General features: G+C 41.4%; 2 protein-coding genes across 6 annotated transcripts in view; one reads left to right on the top strand and one right to left on the bottom strand.

Annotated features, from left to right (window-relative positions):
* The window catches only part of LOC136447006 (tripartite motif-containing protein 2-like), a 136,033-nt gene that overhangs the window by 42,469 nt on the left and 77,553 nt on the right, over nucleotides 1–16,011 (top strand). The window lies entirely within an intron of this gene.
* The window catches only part of LOC136447009 (parathyroid hormone 2 receptor-like), a 115,774-nt gene that overhangs the window by 28,103 nt on the left and 71,660 nt on the right, over nucleotides 1–16,011 (bottom strand). For 3 of the 5 annotated variants that reach the window (XM_066445675.1, XM_066445672.1, XM_066445673.1), the window contains exon 2: nucleotides 15,159–15,468. In XM_066445675.1, the coding sequence (XP_066301772.1) occupies nucleotides 15,159–15,221 (63 nt within the window). In that variant the 5' untranslated portion in view covers nucleotides 15,222–15,468. The other 2 variants (XM_066445671.1, XM_066445676.1) reach the window with 2 other exon arrangements.

The raw sequence follows: 16,011 nt of genomic DNA on the forward strand, positions 1-16,011 counted from the left end.
TACATAATAGGATAAATCTAAATGTCATCCTGTCTCAGTAGTCAGTGAATCCATAACTTTAAGATACCAAAGTGAAACTTTAACTAATTCCCATTTAAGATGATAGGCTATATGCTACTTGGAAAAATCTCCAATATATACACTAAGGAAATAGTTACGTCTTCCTTGACTTATCTTTGCTATACAGATCATGAAACGCTGATGGTAGCTTTATAGTATTAGGGAAATAGGGTAGTAAAATCTTAGATAAGTGTCCTAACGTACTTTATTTAATTAAAATGTTAATCTGCTTCCTCCCAGTTCACATATACAGGCGTTTGAAAAGTATATCCTGTATTTCTTATTCTCAGGATTGAAAACATATGACACCGTCATCAATTCTAACAGTAATTAAGGCTATGTGTGGAACAATGTAATTAACATTACGTTCTTTAAGTTTGAATGAATTAAAAAGAATATTACGAATACATCCCGTCATCCGTATATGCAGCATGAAGATATATGGGAAGAATTTAAAGTAACGTAGCAATATTAGATCACTGTGTGTCGGGGTTATGTATGACAACATTACGTTTTATTACTTCCTCTTACTTTTAAGCTGGTGTGTTACGCCGAAGGGCGGTTATACCGGCTATATAGATACAGATACTACCACATTGCATTTTATCATGTATAGTATGTTCGGAAACTAGTGCGATTGCGATTACCACTAATGGCTTACACGGCAAAAATAACGTTCCTTGTACATGTAATTTTTTTCGTTACAAGTTTCATTGCTGTTTCAGTAGCAGGAAATATATTTACAGGGAAGGGTTGCTAGCCCTTCCTCTTTCACGTGCTGGCTGAACCTCCTGGAAAACGGAACCTCCCGTTTTATGTCCCTTCCGAAAGACGGATGCAGCCCCAACCGAGACGCCCTTCCCAGAATTTGAACCGGGATTTGAACCCCAGTTACCAACTAATTGGAACCAGGAGCTCAACTATGGGGCCTCTGCCAGTTGAGCTTTATGTGAATTGACAAATAGCAAAACAATCGAGCAAACGTATGACCCTTCAAATACTCCATAGTTGGGAATCAACTTTAAAGCCTTAGACTCTAGAGAATGTTGTACTCCCAAATACTCTCCAAGCAGAGGTTGGTGGGGAAGATTGTGACCTTCTTATCCTATGGCCTGTTTTTTTGTCGGCTCTTCCCACAAAAATCGGGACATAGGATAAAAAGGTCACAATCTTCCCCATCAACCTCTGCTTGGAGAGTAGACTCCCAAAGACGTCTATTGCCTTCCAATCATGCACCCTTTAATCATACCAAGACAAAATTTCTTTCAACTTTCACTAACTTTTCCCCCTGCGTAAGCCGTAATACATAAACCAAAGACACACACGTCAAAGTCATGCTCTAATTCTACTCACTTTTTCGGGGCTACCAATTTCACGACTGTGTGCTCATGAATGGGATGTGGGCATTTGCCATTCTTTAGAAGCCTAATGGGGTATATGCATGCGGGTCTGAATGTTGGAGTAGGTGGGAAATTTTCAAAAGACACCAGTAGAATATCACTCAGCACTATGTAGAGGTTGTGGGCAGTGGGAGCTAGGTCATACTTATGGTGACGTAAGCGGCTGAAGAAAGACATGCCTGCCGTTGGTTTATCTAAGAGAACTTCAGTTACTACTACTTTTTCCAGCTTAGTCTACGCTATAACAATGAACAATGATGAGTTGAAATATGAGACAATAGCTGTTTGTTACCAGAAAAAACAACGTTTTGGACTGAACTGATGATATTGACAATAGGATAAAATGAATGATCTTTTTAAATTATCTTTACCGTGGGTTGAAATGAGTATACTTGAGGTTTTGAAACTTTGTAGTGTTGATTTTCAACTTCACCTTTAACTAAGTTTATTTCATTCCGAACAATAACATTGTCCTCTGCCACGAAACTCAAACAATTCGCCCCTGTCCTCTACAACGTCCAGTGTTGGGTATTGTTATCTAAGCTTGAAACCTGGATATACAGTAGAACCGAATCATATTTTCTGACAAGAGGGTTACATTTCCTCTCGTCTTCGGAACTTACCTAACGCAGACATCTTAATCGCCGTGTCTGTTCCCGAAGGGTTTTTCAAAACACATCATCAAGGATCTACTGATTCTTTCAGGCTTATGTGATTTCCTGGCTTTCGTTATCTCTTCAGACAGAAGGCACTCTAAACAGGTTCATTACCAAGTCCAGACGATTGTCTGTCGAGTAGTTCTGTCTGTACTCCCTAGCTAGTTTAATCCTGGTAATATTTTATTTCTATCGACTCTAATGCGTAGATCCGTTAAGCTGCAATGGCAAAATGTGATTTCCGTGTAAGAGTGCTGTCAGGCATACTTCCCCTGCGGACTTCAATTTCACATCGCCAAGGAGAATTATGCAATTTCATTCGAGTTAGCGTCCTGTGATATATGTTGTAGAGTTAGGTGCCAGGTAAGAATAATGATAAATGTTTAAAGAGAGATACGCTATTTTCAGAAATAAATCAATTTCCATCAGCAACATTTTCTTCTAAACATTCCGAAAAGTCGGTAGATAGATGAACAGAGGATGTAGGGAATGCGATTGTTATGATTGTATATTTGTCATTTATCAGAATTTATTAACTTTGTACAAAATTGAAGCGTTGTAGATAATAACATAACTTGATTTATTTGTAATATACATGTTACAGACATGTGAAGGACAGCAATGAATCAGGGCGAAATCTGTATAAAACGAGCTGCCAACTCAACTTTAGCAGTCCGTGCATTTTTTTTGGGGGGGGGGGCAATACATCACTAAGGAAAGCGATCTCGATCCAGTTTTAGCTCACCGAAGAGCTATTTTTCCACTGGTCGTGACAGAGAAAAAAGACAGACGCTATGTACAGTATTTACAGATTCATTATACCGGGGAAATCCCCCTAGCTCTAGACCAAAATCACGAAACTAGGAATCTGGTTGGACTTTATCTGTATTGAATACATTACATGACCTTACGACAGTCCTTTCCAACTGACTCACTTCTGCTGTTTGGTAGATACTGTCTGAGCTGACATGGCTTTGTTCTGTCCCCAAGGGAAGGCCACTACTTCCATTCTGATGCTTTTTACGGTACGATAAGTACATGATGTTAGAGATAATATTTATTTTAGCTGACATGCAGGTCTGTGGAATCAGCCTTATTGCACATAGAGCGCAACAGGTGTGATGTGTAGAGAAGTAAAGGGAACATCAGTCATGAATGATGAATGATGGAGGTAGACTGTTAGATATGATGCACCTGCGCTGAGACCATTAGCGTATACGTAGAGGCGCGTAGGGATTAGACGTCCAGATTATCAAGGGAACGGTGAAGTTTCTTTGAAGCCTGCCTCCTAGCTATACTTTTGCGTTTTTTAAACTTTTATCTATAACTTGGCTTGAAAGCTCATCTGTGTTGCAGAATTCATTCTGAAGTAGGACTGAATTCTAATTTCTAAGCAAATGTTCCTTTTTTTGAATGAACAGTACCTTTGTCAAGGAATGCGCAAACAACGGCTTCTATGACGTCACTCTATGCAAATAGGACACGTGAGTCGGTAAGCCGGGCATCAAAGGCGCAGTAGTCTATGGCGTCCCCCGTCTCAAGATATCAAGATACATGTTATTATAGGGCCCTGATCTAGCCATATTTCTTGTATGCCACTAATTTCTAATGAATGCGATAGGAAAATGTCTCCTATCCTAAGGCCAAGGTTAGCGTTAGCATTTCCATGTAATTGAATTGGCCCAAGTTAATCACTTATAGACAGCATTTATCTTAGATACCATTCCGTATCACCCTCAATCTAATTGTTACCAGGTAGACGGAAAGTCTATGTCTAACTGAGTTCCTCTATATTTACAACTGATAGAATGAGTCCATAAGATTCAATTCCACTCGATTTCACCCCTGCTACTAGCTAGACGAAAAGTCTATGTCTAACTGAGTTCCTCTATATTTACAACTGATAGAAGAATTAAGTCCATTAGTTTCGATTCCACTCGATTTCACCCCTGCTAACGTTGGGTAACATAAATTCGGGATTTTTCTGATAATGGTTGACTGAAATCAATCTAGCAGAACAGTAAACCATCATTTTTTTCTATTATTCTGTCAGTATCATGTACTATCTTTGCACTAATCATATAGATGGTAGATTTTGTCTCTAGTCGTGCTGACACCATAATATTTCAACTTGAAACTATCGTCCGCCGCACGCACAATGACGGTGCTGTCGGACAGGGGGGCACATTAATTCGGGAGAGAAGATTCGTCTTGAATATCTTACCGCTAATCACATTTTATACAGCAGCTATTCGTTCCATCCTTGGCTTGAGGAGAGTGCTATGGATATAGACGTGTCCAAGTAAAAAAAAATACACGAGAAAACGGCCGTACCGCACGCATCAGGCCTTCGGGAACAACCCGTGTGTTGAGTCGGTAGAACGTCACTCAAAGTTCACCCCCACCGTCATGGAAATTTGTACATTATTCATCGGGGCGTTAGCTGGATGCCGTAGAAATGGTAATACTACTATGTCCATGTGTTTCTGCTTGTGCTAAGAGCAAACTTTGAGGAAAATATCGCCATCAGTCCACTATCACACACAACATTTAGACAAAAAAGTGTTCCTCGCAAACGTTTGTCGTCTGCCGAATAGCAGGATTCTGGGTAACGAATATGGCGGCGGGAAAATTCACCGTAGTGCCGTAGCCATTGGTTGTAGCAACAAAGAGGCGTTTTGATGATTAATCACAATTAGAGTCCAGTTGTAGGTTAGCAAAAGAGATTCTAATAAGTTGTATTGTAAATAATTGTGTTTAGCGGGAAGCGGATGTGACATTTGTCTTATAAACTAGCGAACAACTATGTACACATAATTCTCCCACGAAGCCCTCAGACTGTGACAATAAGGGACGGAGAGTTTTTGACGTAGCCAACTTCTAATGCATGGTTATCGAAGCTTTTCAGACAGTGTTCTGAATGCGTTAGTCTGTCAAGTTTGCATTTCTAGCGGTATTACTGATGTTGCATCTAGCACATATCCCTAAACACCCCGTTTTCGAAAAATCCCGAATTTAAGTACCCCGCGAATTTATGTTACCCAACGTCACTAGCTAGACTAAAAGTCTATGTCTAATTGACTTTTTTCTATTTATATGACTCACAGAAGTGATCAATTATTTTCAATTCCGTTCAATCTTATCACTTCCTTATCAGTAGCTGGCAGCCGAAAAAAGCCTTCTTCTAGGGAGATTTCCTAATGCTAGTGACTAACACACAAGTTGTTGTAGTTACGGCTATTTGCGCCGGTGCCCGTCGGGGATGTAGGCCCCGCAAGGCCCCGAAGCGACAAATTTGTCCAGGTAGACTGCCAGGTACCGGGGGGGGGGGGGTACCTCCCGGTGCTCGCACGATTAGCTCACGGCGTATATTTCGTACCGGGACCCGCGCTCATTTTAAGTTCAATTGATTGGGGATTCCGGCTGGGCCCAAAAATAGCCTGGCAACCGCAGGGTGTCCCACGGGGCCATGGAGGGGTCACGCCCGAAAGTGAAAAAAGACAACCGGCGGGGCCCCTTTTCCCAATTGGGACCAAATAATAATGGGGGCGTAAAGCCGGCGACCCATTGTGTATGGTAGCTTGTCGTGCCATTACCATTTCTCCGAATTTATGTAGCTCTTATGACACTTCTACTGTTGCATTTGTCCATGTTATCTTTTCATTGGTGCCTACACTAGATATAGTACCTTGGAAACAACGCTGAGTGTCCATCACATCAGCAATCAAGCATGTCATCGAAATGTCGAGGACATCAAGAGGATAGAATGACACAAGAACGTGCTTCGCCCTGAGGTATTCTGTCATTTTGTTAGCACATGATATGGACAATGAGACACACGGTTCCGTTTCACTAGACCGTTTGTCCAGACAAGATACCTATCTGGCTGGGCATTCGTACCGGTGGATTACGTTCCAAGGCTGGTATTGTTTTCTCGAGTGCTGCATGGTTTTGTTAGTGTGCCCTAAACTGGGTTAAGTGTGTCAGAGACACGTAACTGCATCCGTTTGTTATTTGTCCTTGGGGAATTTGACGAGATGAATCTTTCTGATGGTACGTTTTAACTTATGTTTCTCCTCGTGTGACAACACTTGATCATATTTTGATCACACTTTGCACCCGATTTGTGATAGAGACACGTAACTGCATCCGTTTGTTATTTTTCCTTGGGAAGTTTGATGAGATGAATCTTTCTGATGGTACGTTTTAGATAATGTGACTCCTCGTGTGACAACACTTGATCATATTTAGGCAAACGTTAGTGGACAACCTCAGGTAGACCGTACACACTCACGCCACATCTTCGGAAAAGACGCTGTACCCGCATATTCCCGTTTAGAACTTTATATTCAAGCCCACACCCAGACCAGTTTCGCCTTGTGTATGGCTCTCGATGGGTTAGGGCTCGAATGAGCACACGTACTATGCGTGCTGTCTTATATTATATATTGATCATATTCAGATCACACTTTGCACCCTATCTCTTTCATTTCCTCTGAAACTACTCTATGATCCATCTGATTTTGTTTATTAAAATGTTGATAACAGACAATACCATATGTATCTAGTTCTGTGTAACTATTGTTCATATTTAGGTTGGTGGTAGCAGCATTAGTTTGCTTTCGTCGAACTCAAAGCTTGATGCTTGAGACGGAACCCGTAATGCTTTCTTTCTTTCCTGATAGTTCTATAGGGCTACGCTATTACTCGCTTTTATAACTATACACACTGGGTAACCCCTACTCTTCTAGGTAAGTGTACTTTGTAAGTCCACTGTGTTCTGCTGCTGCAGTAGCCTAGACACCCTGCAGTTGCTTCCAGTCTTTCTTAAAATCTCTCTACTTTGTCCAGTTCATCGCAAGCTTTCTTAGCTAAGTGTATTGGGTTTTTTACTTGCAGAGGTTTGACGCATGAGGCTAACGCCTGATGCTCTCCCATAAAGTTAATGACATGCATGGTATTTAGCATCTAAAGCACGTGTGTCTTCTACAATGAGGCACAAGTCATCAAAAAGCTTTTAAAACAAAGCAAGGGAGTCAAGCCGGGACTTTGGCCGGCAGGAGAACTCAAGCATCAAGCTGGTTTCGGGCTTACCACTGGGGTCTGTGCTTAAGAGCTTAAGCCTTAACACCAAGTGCCCTTCAAAGGAGCTGATTTATGAGAGACCTTGTGTAGACGACGCGCTACCTGTTGCAAACACGAGTGTCCTCGGACAACCTGGAATCCCAGATTTACTATCTGCCGTACTGTTGGGAAACATCCTGCGGGCCCTTCCTGTTCGCACACCGCCTAGAGAGTTGTTCAGTAACCGTAGATGGCGAGTGGTTTAAGGCTACTCTTAAAAACTAGTCTCCTTATAAATCAAAGCAGAAATTGAAGGATGGAAAAACCACAGTGGAATTAATGACGGAAATATCAGTATATTAAAGGGATTATGTAGTCCACCTGGTGGCAAAAACATCCCAGCCGTTAAAGGCTACTAGCTTATCAAAGTCTTTGGCGGCAGGACTACTATTGTTGTTTAAGCCCCGAAGGCCCCTCGAAACTGTCAACAGGCAATGGCAAGTGTTCGGTGATGATGGCATTGCGTCTTGGTGGGTAACACTAAGCCGCATAAGTAGTTGTTTTCCGCTTGAAAGATTACAATTAATTCACACTTTGTATGCAAGTAAGCTCTCTGGATCAAAACGCCCTAACTAGTAATGGACAGAGGCAAGGAGGGGGTCAGGGGGTATAGACTCAGTCACGTTTGGGACCGCAACGTGGTTAGGAGTAGTAGAGTCTAGTCACGTTTTGAACTGCATCCTTGCCACTACCTGGGGAAGGCTGCTGAAAAGGTTAACGCACTTTGAGGTCGGCAGATAAAATCCCTTTTGTTGTGTTGCCTATGACTCAGTAAAAACTGATTTACCAAACTTACGGAACACTATACGGAATTGTTAGATTCAGACTGTGACTCTTAACCGAATGGCCGTAACGGGAGTGATTTAAATGACGCTTTCTCAACCATTGCAAAAAGCTTGAGTGTCTTAAACCGCATGGGGCTCATCTATCCGTTGTCGCTAAACTGTGCCAAAGGACCGTTCGATGATCATGCCTTGCTTTTCTCTCCTTAATTGTGCTAACGTCTTAGCTTGGCATGTATGTGTGCCAGGGCCAAGTGTCTTCATGTTAAGTGGTTGATGATCAAGCTCTTGTTGTAACGGGCGCCAAGCCTGTCTCGCTACTTCAGTTGGATTACCGAAGCTTTTAACGGAAACCTTACCAGATGAAGGTAGTCGTTTTAGGGCAATGATGTTGAAAGACAAGCAAGATGGGAAAACAATTACAGAACTATTCGCTTTATGCTTCGGTCCCAATTGGAAAAAGGGCCCTGGAAAAAGGTCACAGTCTTCCCCACCAACCCCTGCTTGGAGAGTACTGCCGGGTAGTTAACGGACTGTTGGCACTTTCGTACGTGACCCATACGAGGCCCCGTCGGACACCCCGGCTATATTTGAACCCGGCCGGGACCCCGGATCATTTTAACTCGGTAACAAATAACGACGTGAGATAATCGTGAGAGCACCGGGAGGCACTCACGGTACCCGGCAGTCCACCGAGATAAATTTGTGGCTTCGGGGACCGGCCGGGACTACATCCCGGACGGGCACCGACGCAATGGGGACCAAAGCACACTATATATATATCAGCCACTGTATGCAGCCTCCTTTTGTAATTTTACAGTTGAGTGTTTACTGTTTATTGTTTATTCGCATATATGTACAATTTTAAAAAGATAAATAGGGCAAAAAGAAAACATGCATGGGGGGGGGGCAGAAGCCTAGGTGGCTTTTCATGGGCCTCCCCTAAACTAGACAATGGGAATTTTTACAAAATTATTCATAATCAAAACTAAGCAAAACTAACGAAAGAACAAATTGAAATTGTACCATAAATCCTAATGAAACAACTGGAAAAGAAGAGAAACTACAAAATAAATAAGTAAATAAATAAAATAAAAAATACATAATAAGTAAGATTACGTTATATAATAAGTGTTGTGAATCTGGTGAAAAAAGACGTGATAAGTGATACCTAAATCCTTCACGCAGGCAACAAATATTAAAACAAGCAGAAGACAAACGATCACATCGAGAACTTGCGTAGATTCACCGTTTTTTTCTCCTTGAGTTTATCCCTAGGCATTACCTTGTGACATCATAGAGCAACCACCCGCGGTGAAAACGCAGTTCTAAGTGGATATTACAAAGCCCAAAGGCTTGGTAACGGGGGTGTTTATTGGACAGGAGATCGTAGTGCTAGTCCTAGAGGATCTTCTTGAGGCAATGAGCCGTATCCATGGACAACTGATTTTACATGTCGATAACAATCCAAGTGATGACAAGACAGAAATCTTCATCTGTTTTCAACACTGCAAAGATATAACTTAAAAAGTATTGTTTCAATGCAGCAATGAAGATTTGCGTTTAAGGTTGAAATTTAGTGTCTAAGGCACACTTATATGTTTATTTACTCATCTATTCGAATACATTTATGTATAGATTCGTTGATGTGTATCCACTTTACTGTTTGTATGTATAGATGTAGAAGACCTTACGAAAGTCGCTGTATTTTTGTTGTGTCAATACAGATTTCTATGTACATGTATGCCAGGTCTCTGAGTGATTCTGTCAAAGTGCTACAGTCTTCATGTAGGCCATACCAGACTTGCGTTTATAGGATAAACCGGGCTTAAATGGTAAAGACGTTATCATAGCAGTCTGTCGATATCGATCTCAATGAGATGGTATCATCTTTATATTGAAAAATGTTTCAAGTATGAAAGACAACGTCCTCTTCTTTTGAAATACAATTGCTTTCGACATCACAATATCCAAGCAACGTTTTACTGAATATCAATAATTTTTGCGATATACGGACAGATTTATCATAAGTGCAATACAGTATGTATCGGAAGTCGGATGAATATAATTTTTACCTTGCCCCTTCCAGATTTTACTGATCTGATAAGGGGTCGGCCTAGGTGTCTCCCTTTTTAACGTGGTTGATTTTACAAGCGTGTCTTGTGTATATAATTTTGCAATAAATATGATGTAGAACCCCATGAATACAACACTAAGTCGTCAGTGGCTTATTCCTCTTCAACAGTTCTTGATACGACCTTTTAGCTACCGTCTACGCAGGGACATACGAAACATGCAAGGCGCGCAACAAGCTTTCTCCGCTGCATTTTTAGAATAGCTTACTGTTGTTACATGCCTTGGCTTTGGAAGGCATACTCGTGTTAAGGCATGTTAAGAGCATTAAGGTACTGGTGTCAAAGTCCTTAGTGCTAAAGTAAAGCATTAAGTTGCTTGTTTTTCTACATTCTGATGTTAGTAGTATTGTTTATGTTTGAGATCCTTGTTTAAACGAACAAGGGATAGAGAATACGCGTGAGGAATCAGATGTCTTAATCATAAGGATAAACTAAATACTTAAGTAAAGCATTTAGTTGCTTGTTTTTCTAATTCTAATGTTAATATTGTTTGATTATGTTTGAGAGCATTGTTTAAACAAACAGAAGACCTAGAATTCACGTGAGAAATCAAATGTTTTAATCATAAAGGTAAACTAAAGCGTCTCTGTTTGAAGAGTAAGGCTGTCAAGCTAATGAGCCAAACCCCAGCTACCCAGATGTTCTATGTCTCAGCTAACTCTAAGTGACAGATTGAGGTTGTGGGTAAAATTTGACGCCTTGAAGGTTTGTTGAGGAATATTCACTATCAGTCTCATATCTTCACCTTTAGTTATTATCGTAATTTTGTTTCTTCTATGTAGTAAAGTCTTGCGTTTTGTGTAAGCCTTTATGTGTGTTTTGACGCGCTCTGTGAAAGTTTGTATTAAATTTTGAATATTGTTACCAGGGCTAACCCTTTGTAATAGCCTTTGGCTAGTTGGGTAGCCCTGGCTGTACTTTTTTTACAGCCAAATAAATAAATCGAATCAAATCCTTTGTTATATCATGAAACTTAGGGAAGGACTCTTATAGACCTTATTGGTCTCAACCTTCCCCAGCACAATCATAATGTAATTTTGCTTAGATTCATGTAAGTATTGTTTTTATCGGTACGAAATAAAGAATAGAAGAACGAATTGAAAAATATTGCTGTAAGGTGTTTTTACGTGTGCTTTTGCACTTTTTTAGGCAAATACTTTTAATTCAGAAATGTTCGCGGGGATTTAATTTCGCGGTAGGGAGAAAATGGAGTGTTCGGGGTGGTTTTGAGTTCGCTTTTGAAACAATGATAGCGCTACTGTCACGCAGTTGTGGTTTTAAGTTCGCGCTATTGAGTTCACCGCGAATCTAAAACCACCGCAAACATTTCTGCATTAACAGTAGCTTTACCCTTCGCCTGCTCCTAGATATAAAAAAAAACACGCAGGAGCACACGCAAAAGTTTGAGACTAAGTGAAATCTGCTTGGAGATTAGTCCAGAAAGTCCCAAGTATAATAATTTTTCTTTGCTGCCTACGTGTAGTTAGTTTAGTATACGCCCACTGCGAGTGGCTAATGCCGAAAAGAACGGAACTTCGTCATCTGTGACGCACTTAGCACAACGGAACTCAAGGAGCTGTGTCCAAAGAGTCCGCTATCTCGAAGTGGTTTTAAATCCGCACTTCGACTTCTTCGGACTGATTCGATACGTACGGGTCTAACATTACGGATGAACACGTAGTCGGGGCGCTGACGTGTTAGGTAATTACTCTCTAAGCAGAGGAGGGGTTCCGGCTGGTTTTTGACGTGTTTTAGGCGATTTTGTCGGGCTTTCTACTTAGTCATTTTTTTGTCTCTTCAAACCCCAAGTAAATAGGTTTGCCCCGCTCTAGTGTCAGTGCGGACAGAGGTGGGGGTTTGAAGAGACAAAAAATTATCGAGTAGAAAGCCCGACAAAACGCTTAAAAACACGCCGGCACCCCTCTTCTGCTTAGAGAGTACTAGAAAATGGCGCGGTCACATTTTGTCGTATGTCGTCGTACGATTTTGACGTCGTTGTACGATTCTGATGTGGTCGTACGATTTTGATGTCGTATAACTGTCCAAAAGACTGTGACAGAACCAACCGCCGACAAGGATCAAACCTCTTATCGTAACAAGACAGCCGAATGCTGTACGACAAATACACGACTATCTCAAGAACAGTTTGCGATCGTACTACAATCGTACGACGCATGCTGTCGGATACTGCAACGTGATAAATATTATGTTCACCGTCTACATGTAACTGTATGCCAATAATGTCGGGAACATTTGTCATAAGAAGTGGGGTTGGTTTGAATAGGTGTTTGTTGGCGGTAGCTCTTCAACTCGATCGATGGTGACAACTCAATGGTACTTATATATGCAAACGTGCTGTGGGTGGGGAGATTTAGATACATAAAAATAGGTGGCATACTTATATAACGGTACAAACAAATAGGGCATTTTTTGGTGGGAATCCAAAAAAGTTACGTGAAAAATACTTCTTTCACTCCCGAAATTCGAACACGTTGTTTAATACATTATAATCATCATTTTATATTATCAGAAAAACCGTTTGAATGGAAAGAATGGGTCATTGACCTTACATACCATATTTCAAAAATGAATGGAAATTTATGACTCTTTGAAGTAAATTAATATTGATCTAATCAAATTAAAAGGACGCAAAACAAATTGACGAAAATTAGTTGAACATAATAGAACTTTATATAATATGGGCTCGGTCCAGTGTACTAGTTTTACATCTGCTTGAAAAAATGTTGCGACGAGAAAGAAACAAAAACTACAGCACTAAACAGTTTATAATCTCGCGGGAGTTTGTGTGGCTGTTATCGACTGTCACAGATACACTATTTACATAAAGCCAGGCATACCCCCATGCCATTTAGTACATCGAGTCAGAGGATACTGTAATTCTTGTTTTTTTCACTGTAACTTTATGTTCATTGTTTTCACGGTCACCTCTGTACCATAAACTTATCATCACCATGAAAAAACCTGTTGTTATTATTTGTTATTCCTTCACACATCCGTTCTGTAAATCACTTGCCGCCACCGTGAAGTTAAAGTTCAGTGGAAATGTAAATTTTCCTTAAATTTTGTTACCGTGAAGATAAAGTGAATTACAGTATCACAGGGGCTAACTGCATCACCTCCGTAGAGCGCCCAAGAGACGGGGTTACCCGCGGATAATTGACCCCAATTCCCCCCATCATATCCTCGTAGATCCGTAATTGATCAGAAACGTGTCGTAAACAAGACTTCCTTTAGTTTTAGGGAAGGTAACATTAATTGAGAAAGACGTTACGATTATGGCATTTTGGAAATTATGAAATTATGGAAATTTGAAAAATGCGTACTGTTGAAAATCTGACCAAAAGATGAAATGTGGATTAAAAAATCAATATCCAAGCAGATGTAGGGATTAGGTCAGTGTTTCAGTTTCAGGCGTGCTTTCTTTAAAATTCGTTTTCAACGTCTATCTACTAGCTACTGGTCCGAGTATTTATCTTCCAAAATCTCCAGGCAAGACGTAGGAAATACCTTAAAATCAGTTTGGAAGATTATCAAAATATCACCGAAAAGGATCCTGGCCAAAAACGTCATATGTCTTCAAGCGTATCTTCTTTAAGATAGCGAAAGATTAAATCTGCTTATGTTTCGCTAGAGTGAACAACAACACCAAGGCACTTTCCCCCAGGTTGCTGTACTATCTTATCTCGTGACATCTTAAAGAAGAAGCCACCCCTCTGGCATGCCGTGTATATATACACCTTACGTAATCTGTGTACTCTTGCGGATACCTACGTCACAGATACGTTCTGGCACGCTGGATGTTTTGGAAAGGGATTGGTAAAATCAACTCTTAGGCATTTAGCTTAGAAACGGAGTAAACAATCCTAACTAGATTATATAAAACGCGGTGTGAGGTGTAGGTCCTTTACATTGAGTCTAGTAAGCACTGCTGGCAGTGCAACAATAGGCGTAGCAAAGGGGAAGATGGCTTTTCTGATAATCTACTCATTTTCAAAAAATGGGTAAAAACATATTTCATAACATATCTCAAATAACTTGAGAGCGTATTTTGTGAAACTCGGTTCATGTATGGTTCTACCTTAATTTTGACATTTTTTAACAGTTTTGTAATTTTTTGCAACGGCACAAGTGAATATGGTAAGCTGAATATATTGAGATTATGGCAACTTACGTCCCAAATTATCAGTCGAAAACATTGTATAGAAAATACTGTTTCTAATTTTTCTGTAACTTGAAGTTGCTGCATTTGCCCCCCTCCCGATCGCCTCTGCCTAAAGGAAGTAAATTCTGTCTCAAATTGGCCTATGGGTAACACTATCCTCCCTGTTTTCTCCATCTTTCAACACTACAACACGCCCCTAACTTTGTACTGGTCGGGATACTGACCTCTAACACTCTGGCTGCAAGTCTGACATGGCCACAAAAGGTCGGACCCTTGCAATATTTACTAGCTGTACGTCTACGGTAGTCACAAACACGTTTGTTATGCTCTTATTTCTGGCAGCTCAACAATGACCTTTAGTAAAAATACCACCACTTACACCTTTGTTTTCCAACCCTCTTTTCTCCTAAGTCTCACAGAAAACCAGCGAGAGTAAAGAAACGTTTATTCTACACTTTAAAGGATTAGCGTCTACCTCCCAAGCATTCTAAACGGTGTAACGCTAAGAAGGAAAACACTGCGGGTGTTTTTTGGGGTTCGGCACTATTTGTCTTTCACGAGGCTAAGATAATGGCCTCCAAAATACCGCCTTGTTAGGAAAGGTCGACAAACTGAGAATGGAAAAGGACCAGTGATTTACCACCCTCACACGCAAACTGACGGCCACAACTGTCAACAAGACCTCTCGGAAACATACCGTGGCCGATTTTGGCTTCTTGTTATGCACACAACATGCTACGCGTGGACTAGAGTCCTACGTGCCCCGCTAGAAATGTGAAAGAAAGTAAGAAGCAACAAAAGAGGTTTTGTTGACATACCTGTGGTAGGGTGAGGAAAGCCAATGTAGTGAGGAAGGCCACGGTCGTTCTTGAGGCCGCCATGGATAGTCGGCTTGCGGGGATGATCCTTCAGGGTTTCCGCAGAAGAAGTCTCCCGAGACGTCTTATTTCGTAGCACCGTTAGATGACACAGCGAAAGTTGTTTTTGAACTTCCTCCAGACGGTATTGAAGCCCTGTTCGTGTGGGTGTCGGCTTCACATTGCAGCTTTAACAAAGTCCCTTGAAGCCGTACCGGGGAAATTGTAACCGTACTCTTCACATGAGCCTTGGCTCACACTGATCATATGCCTGCGGGAAGAAAAAAAGGCAAAGGCCATATAGTGATGAGGCGAGTCGAAGTGCACCTGCGGGCGTGGGAGTATACACAAATTTCCTGCCCTTTCGTGACCTCTGCTAACATTCACCTTAATGAGACGTACTCTCGAGCTAGCCTACACGAATTCTCGCGTGACCCTCGGGCTTGAAAAGACCGTAGTTTCTGAGGGACAGGGCGGGGGAAAGAGCAGTCGGTACGGGCCTAGTCGCGTCGCTTCTGACCTCTGGCTCATATTTCAGGCCCACAAAAGAGTCCTTCACTCTATGGTAACCGAGCCGGCCGAGCATTCAGGACCGCTACCGCTACCTTACTTGGTAAACATGACTCAGTATCTGACTGTTTGGTGGAACGTAATGGCCATGTGTGTAAGGTAGGGCCGTGGCAGGTGCGACTTGGACCACGGCAGGTATAGGAGAACGGCGGCGGGCTGAAAGAAATCACAGCCGCCCGTACTACGTGACCACTCCGTCGCGTCGCGCCAACTTAAATAGTCGACCAATCTCACGCCTGCACTT

Source organism: Branchiostoma lanceolatum, chromosome 13 (assembly GCF_035083965.1).
Source record: "Branchiostoma lanceolatum isolate klBraLanc5 chromosome 13, klBraLanc5.hap2, whole genome shotgun sequence".
NCBI lineage: Eukaryota > Metazoa > Chordata > Leptocardii > Amphioxiformes > Branchiostomatidae > Branchiostoma > Branchiostoma lanceolatum.